General features: G+C 29.9%; 1 protein-coding gene and 1 non-coding gene across 2 annotated transcripts; both read left to right on the top strand.

The window, feature by feature from the left end:
- The first annotated feature begins 897 nt into the window (after nucleotides 1–897).
- On the top strand, nucleotides 898–2,537 carry LOC105650824 (FCS-Like Zinc finger 5). The gene is made up of 2 exons (XM_012237792.4): nucleotides 898–1,463; nucleotides 2,119–2,537. Exons 1-2 carry the CDS (start codon nucleotides 1,066–1,068, stop codon nucleotides 2,288–2,290), a joined length of 570 nt encoding a protein of 189 aa, XP_012093182.1. The 5' UTR covers nucleotides 898–1,065; the 3' UTR covers nucleotides 2,291–2,537.
- A 5,292-nt stretch (nucleotides 2,538–7,829) lies between these two features.
- On the top strand, nucleotides 7,830–7,936 carry LOC119371223 (small nucleolar RNA R71). The gene has a single exon (XR_005178803.1). It is a non-coding gene; the product is annotated as a small nucleolar RNA R71 (small nucleolar RNA).

Raw genomic sequence — 7,936 nt, 5'->3', positions numbered from 1 at the left:
ATTATAGCTAATTCTTAAATTATCTATTATACCCTTATTAAATTTTATTTTATTTGCAATAATCCTCATTAATTCTTACTTATTATTTCAATATAATAATTGCTCATGTGTTATTTAATATGGACATAATAGGAAATTTATATAAATAGAATTATTCTTTAGCTATAATAATTGCTATTTTCTTAATCTGTGTGAAAATGAAAGTTGAACTATTTTTTTGGGACGAAGGGAATATAAATTTTATGGAGCAAGTGATTAAGATAAAACCACTCTTTTTAAAAACACTATGGATTCAAAATTTTACATTTCTTGAAATTTACTGTTTTTTTCTAAAAAAAAATTTCATAACAAAAAATTGTCTAATTTTTTCTTCAAAAATCTTCTTTAATATGGTATTTATTTAGTTATTTATTTATTTTACTTAATTAATAAAGTGTCAAAATTATAGTAGACAAATGTTTTTATATTTTGTGTGAATGATGAATGATTTAAAAAATTATTATAACTTATATTTTGATATGTTTGTTATTATGTTGAATATATAATATTTAGTTTGGATAATGAATACCATAAAAATTAGTAGTTAGAGATTGATTTTTTTTTCCTTAGAGAAGTTATGGATTGATATTTGATGAATAATGATTTAAAAAATAATTATATTTATAATTATATTTATTATGAAAGTATTATAACTATATTTTATTAATTTATTAAAAAAATTCGGATGCAATCCAATTCATCCGTTCTAATTGCGATCCGGTCATCAAGTTTAATTCAATCGAGTCCGGTTTAAAAAACATTGATCAAATGCGCTAGAGGGTCAAGGCAAAGGCAAATGCTCAAAGCAAAGAGCATTAAAGCAAGCAAAGAAAAGAATGACGTGGACTTCTCAGGACCCCGTGCCCGCAAGCAACGGCCAAGATTCGCTCTCAGTCTCCCCTTCCCACTTCACCGTTTATCTTCTTTCCCTACCTTCTATTTTCTCTCTCACTCACTTTCTTTCTCTCTCTCTCTCTCCCTCCAAACACTTTTCTCTCACTCTATAAACAAAACAATTAGAAAAAGATGTTGCTGGGGAAGCGTCCACGCCCACACATCAGAAGAACAACAAGCATGACTGGCATCGCCGTCGATCTTCCCAACATGGATCCTACAGAGCCGTCTGATCATAATAAGAACAATAATAACCAGAACCACCAGATGATCGGAGATCCTCCTCATGCACTGCCGATACCTGTGGTGGTGGAAGTACTAGAAGAAGTGACGTCTCCAAATTATTATTACAATAATAACGACATGAATGGTTTATACGACGGCGATCACCGTTTCTTGACCACCATGGTTTCGCCAAGAAACAACCAAAGAAGAAGCTCCGGGGATTTCTTGGAGACTGCTCATTTCTTAAGAACTTGTGGCCTATGCAAACGCCGCTTGGTTCCGGGCAGAGATATATATATGTATAGGTATATCTATGCATCTCTTTCTCTTTCCTTTTTTCTATTTTCACTTAGCTTTTATGCCATTCACTAGTAATCCACTTGTTAATTGTATGTTCATAGTTTTCAAGTAGTTGAATGATGGACTGTCTGTCTATAATACTTGAACTCATCGATAGTTCACTAGTAATTCACTCATCCACCGTCGTTAGACAAAGAAATGTAAAAATTATTCAGCATTTGGATTTAATGATACTTTTAATTATTTTTAGAACTATAAAGTCACACGTTTAAATTTTAATCAGGGTAAATAACAAGAACAAGAACACCTTTATTTCAAATTAGTTATGGTCGGTTATACTAATTGTTTGTTCTGTTCATAAATTATTAAAAAGGATGTATATGTAATAGATCTATATGTATATGTGTATTAATTAGAAAAGCGAGTTTCTTATACTTGCTGGTTTAAGAGTTTAAGCAAAACTTGAAGAGAAGTACAAAGTAAGGTTTTTGGATATTAAATTAATTAGTTGAATTCTAATTTTTAAATTTTGGTATGTATACATTCTTTAACTACAATATACAATTATACAAAACTTGAGGGTTTGTATTACTTTAAAAAAAAATTATAAATTAGCATATTATTATATAGTGATGATGGTAATTTTGAATAATATTACAGGGGGGACACAGCTTTTTGTAGTTTAGAGTGCAGAGAAAAACAGATGAAGCATGATGAGAGAAGGGAGAGGTGTAGTAGGGTTCAGAAAGAAGATCATCATGTACCACCACCATCATCAAGCACAAAAGCTTCTGCTTCTTCTAGTAAAAATGAGACTATGGCTATTGCTTGACTTTCAAGAAGATAATAATTACTGGGAGAGTTATATATAATAGTTACTGAGAGACAAATATATATATGTGTGTTTTTATATGTACCCATCAACATGTGCCCCCACAATATATTACAAGATGAGGTATGATGAGAAAATATTATTAATTATTTGTAAAATATGTAAAAATGATAGTGGGTGCACTTATCTATGGATGCTAATTAATTAATTAAGTAATTACTAATGCAAATGGCTTTTTCTGTCTCAATCTCAAAATTATTGATTGTGTTTATCAATGAAACATCTAATTAAGAGAAGCATTAGAGAATCTTAACAAATATATCATTCTCTGAAACTATGAATTTATACTAGTTTTGAGTCATTCCATTTTGAAATTAATAGGAAATTTAAAATTACAAATCGAATTGAAAAATTGAAATCGGCTAAATCGAATTGGACGGACTTAAAATTAAATCAAATATGTGGATTCATATTTTTTTAAAAAATTACAAAGGATGGGTTAGAACCTGATAGAAAATTAACTACAATTGAATTTCTATTAGTTTGATTATTATTTAGAAATTTCAAGAAACTAAAACCAATTCTAAATCAAACCTAGGGCCAGCATTAGAATAATTTGCCAACCAAAATAATTACATTCTCTTCCTTTTGACTCTAATTTTATTTTTATGCTCTTTTCCCCTTTTCAGAATGAGTTGTTAACTTTTTTTTTTTTTTTTTTTTTACAAAAATGACATAGTAATTATTTCAATATCAGTTGAACTACTCAGGCGAAATAAATATTAAAATTTAATGATTACTATTATTTTTACTAAATTATAATGAATAGGGCCCGGAAAGAGAGATTAATTAATAAAATATAAGGTCTGTGATTAAGATAGGTCTAGATTTAATTAATTAATATTATAGCCTCCCAAAAAATGATTATAAATTATGAGTATAAAAATGTCAACAAAGTAAAATTATATAAATAATTAATACTATATTCAGGCATGTAGGTAAGCAGCAAGTATCTATACACAATATATAACAATTAAACAAATACACAGTATAAATGAGTATCTCAAAAAACAAAAAAATGATAATTGACTAAGCCAACCTAGCTTTTAGTCATTCGTTGGACAACAACTTTTCACGTAGCGTTTAGTGTTTTGACGAAAAATAAAACACCATTTATATTATTTATACTGGTATTAATAGTTCGAGAAAACAGATTATGAAATATTACTCTCTTAAATATTATAAAATGTGAATAAAACAGTCAATAATCCCGAGGTCGTGAATGTTGTTGGAAAAAAGGAAAAAGAAAAAGATGTGAATGGAGAAAGGAGGGCATAAGATTATGGGAGAACCAAAGACGGTTGCACTTGATTTGGTGATGTCTGGTTAGTGGAGTGGAGAAGCAAAAGCACCGCTCCTTGTTTCAACCATGAAAATGCCATTTACGTTTGCTGTGGTCCCTAAATACTCCCATTCCCTTGCATCTTTCAAAATTAATTATACCTTCACATTTTTGTCAATTGGTGATGTAATCACCACTTGGAGATTCTACTTTGTTTTAATTAACCTTTTAAATATCATTTAACTTCTAACTAAGTTAAAATTTATTATAATAATTGAGAATTGTAAACTAAATACAAAATACTAAAGAAATAAAGAAATATCATTGCTCTTAAAGATTGCTTACAAGTTACAAATTGCAATATTAAAAATGTCACTTCCTTTCATACTGAATGAAAAATGAGAAATTCTTAGATAGACTCCAACCCATATTTTAGAAGATAAAAAATCTCAATATATTTGACCATTTACAGATATATCCTTGCACAATTACAAATAGGACTCCGGCAATATAAATATTAATTGCTTAACAAAATACATAGTTTATCAATAATTAAGTTTATTTGATTTAGGAAGCATCTGGTTCAATTATTTCAAATTTGTACTAATAATTAAGTCAAATATATTTAGTAAGATTTATTGTTGGCATATGATAGCTGTTACTAATAAAGTTAAAAATAAATAAATAATGATGAAAAATTCATCAATAAATTTAATAACTGGTTTGTTTATTATATAAAGAATTAAAAATAAATTGAATATATTTAGTAAGATTTTTAAAATGCTTATTTTTCCTTGCATAATCTAGTAAAAGTTGCTTGCAATTTGATATAAAAACAAATAAAAATTAAAAGTTAAATAGTAGAAAAGAGACACAACCAAGACTGATAAGTCATCTTCATGTTATGTATTTTCTTAATTTCAGCAAGTTGGTTTAGTCTAAAAAAAAACCCAAGAGTTGTTTTGAAAGAGGGAAAAAAAATAAAATAAAAGAAAATGAAAAGGGAGAAAAAGAAAGAAAAGGAAGAGCCAAAGAATCTGGGGCACCGTCAGCTTCTTATTAATTAAAATAAGGAAAGAGATTCATTTGGTGTTATTTGCTGAGTGATTGAAATGGTTTGGTATGTTGCTTTGTTTTGGGACCCTTTCGAATTCACCATAAAGTCCCATACGTCTTTTGTCTCCTTAAGGGACCACCCATTCATAGTCTTTGATCATCCACCTATACCTATATTTCTTTTTTTTAATTTCATTATTTTTTTAAAAAAATTAGGAATATTTTTTGTTAATTTACATGTTTATTCTCATTAATTATTTCAAGTATAATTTATATTTAAAAGACACCATTAGCTCTTTTAAAATTTAAATATATTCAAAATGTTATAAATAGATTTACTAAATTAGTGTAGAATCTCATATTTCTTATAAGGGTATTTTAATCATTTTTGTTCAGTTGTAATCTATGTCCACAATATATTGTGTGTGGTTGGAGTAGTTTTTACATGAACTTGGAAATTGATTGAAGGAATTTCTTCAATCATTTTCCATATCGGGGTATTTTGGTCTTTTTAATGCATTTCTAAATTAAGTTCATGTTTGGCTTTTTTTTTCACTGGCAGTGTCTGAATTATACAAAGTCTTACTTAAATGTCCCTGTAATTCCATTCACCACTTAAAAATACACTAACTTTTAGGTATGACCAGTGAAAATAAGCTGTTGATGTTCAGAGGGAGATTTATTGTGCTTGGAATTTATCTGGAAGGACATTGGACATAAATTTGTAGTATTGCTATTTTAGGGGGTAGTTTGATAATTTGAAGTGGTCGGTAGTTATTTTGATGTGAATTTTGTGTTTTGTACGTGGTTATGTTACTTGGAAGTATTTCAAATGTAACATTATTATTTCTTATTTTGTAGTGATTTTAGGAGTGGTATTAAAGATTTAATTAGGAAGAGTATTTTAATAACTAGTTATTTACCCAAAAAGTTTCAATCATGGGTATTATGAATATAAACTAATGGGTTCTTAAAAGGGCTGAAAGTTTAGCATAAGAGAATTGGGCTACGATTAAAAATAAATAAACAGCACAGATTAATTAATTAATCCAACAGTATCGTTGGGCTTTTCTTGTAATTCCATTTCAAAATCTCAAATTTGTCAAAATGCATTTTTATTTATAACCATGCTTGACTTTTGTTATAATGTTTGAAGTTAGAGTTGAGATATTTTTATACTCTTTCCTTCACATAAATATAGTTCATATTTGACATTCATATTGATTAAAAACATATAGTTAATATGTTTAAATCATAAATTTTTATAATTTTTTCATAAATTAGAAATATAAAAAAAATATGATTTAATTAATTGTCTATTTCAAGAATTTGATTAATAGTAGTAAACTAGTAATGGTATAATTGTTGATAAGATGCATTAAAATAAGAATAGAATAAGAAACTGCAAAAAAGAAAAAATCTCTCGGGTTTGATCTCTAGTAATGGCTCCAAAAACTTGTGATTAGTATAAGGACTGGGCAAGTAGTATAATAAGTTATCATCCTTAGGGATAAGAGGACTGAATACTAGCTTTGAACCCAAATTGTATTGTCTAGAAGAATAAATGATTATTTCTTTCAAATCTAAATGAACTAAAAGTAAGGAAGTAAGTTAAACTACTAAACATAAAATCTAAGCAAGCAAGGTTACTGTATTCAAATAAAGAAAGCTTGAAGGGATCGACATTATTGAACAACAATATCATATTCAAGTTTCCTTTTTTTAATCTATTAAGGATGCACCTTCAAGATTAAGGAATCCATTTATATTTATGCTCTCTTCCAAATAACTTAAACATTCCAAGATCATTAAAACACCTACTTTCATGTGTGGTGATGATCCCTGCCAATTAACTTCTATGATTCTTCCTAGTTCCTCAAGGGATTAATCCATTTCTGAGTCTATTTCCCATTTTTCACATCTATCAATGCTCTGGCTATAGCTAGGAAAGGTCTTCCCACTATGATTGATATATGTCTATCTCATCCATGTTTAGGACTACAAAATCCACTGGTATGAAGAATTTTCCAACCTTCACTGGAACATGTTCCACCACTCCAAGAGCATACTTGATCGATCTATCTGCAAGTTGCAAGATCACCGTTAAAGCAATATTTTATACCTCCCTTAATCTTTAGCCTTAGACTTCTCATCATCTTCCTTTGGTGGTGGAGTGGTTTCTTTCAACTTCTCTTCCACTAGCTTTTCCTTAGGAGGCTCCTCTTGCTCACGATTCACTCTCTCTCTCCTTCATTCCTCTTAGGCTTGGGTTATGAGATTAGTTTCTCATAAGTATTTCCACTCTTAATGGTTGTGGCATTGCAATGTTCCCTAGGGTTTTCAAGTGTTTGGCTAGGTAGCTTACCTTGGGCCTTTAGGTTAGAAGAGCTGGCTTGCTGAGATATTTAGGTCTCAAGCATTTTTTGGTGAGTGGCAAGTTAGCCAATCTTTGTATTAATGTGGCTAAACATTTGTTCAAACTAAGTGCTGACTGACTTATTGATCTATTCTTGGAGAGCTATGTATCTTTCTAAGTTGGGGTCAACATTTGATTTAGGTGGTTGAGGGTTAGGGAATGGTTGATTAAGTATTTGGGGTGGTTTAGTTTGTTGGAAACCTGGTGGTAGTTGTGGTCTAGAATTAGGTGGCTGAAGAGTGTTTGATTGATTGCTCCAACTGGTTTGGATGGGTTTTTCAATTTGGGCCAAAGTTGTTGGGAAATTGATTTCCAAAAGGCTTTTACTGATATTGGTTTTGAACATAGTCGAAATCTTCCACAACCTCTTCACTAACCAATTGAGCAACATACACACACTTTGAATTAGCATGATCAACACCACCACATACACCGAAAGTCGTGAAGCCATATTTATTTATTGTATGCTATCAAGCTTCTTTTCCAATGAATCAAACTTGGCTATCAACAAAGTGATTCCATTGACTTCAAGCATCCCCGGAATTTTCTTAGTCAAGACCGGTTCTCCTCCACATCTTTGGTTATTGTTAGCCACTTGTTCAATCAATCGGAAAGCATCATTAATAGTTTTCTCAAAGAATGAACCACTCGCTGCTGCATGTAAGGCACTTTGCACACTTGGCAAGGATCCTTCAAAGAATTTATGGATCAAAAAATGTTTATCCCAACCATAATGAAGGCATTGCCTTTGAATGTCTCTATACCTTTCCTAAGCTTTAAAAAGACTCTCATCAGGTTTTTGCTTGGAAGTAGCAATCTCCGTCTTGAGTTT

The sequence above is a fragment of the Jatropha curcas genome, chromosome 3, assembly GCF_041381405.1.
Source record: "Jatropha curcas cultivar XTBG-Jc1 chromosome 3, XTBG_Jcur_1.0, whole genome shotgun sequence".
NCBI classification, from domain to species: domain Eukaryota; kingdom Viridiplantae; phylum Streptophyta; class Magnoliopsida; order Malpighiales; family Euphorbiaceae; genus Jatropha; species Jatropha curcas.
Note: the sequence above shows the minus strand (reverse complement) of the source record. Positions and strands in the feature narration are given on the sequence as shown.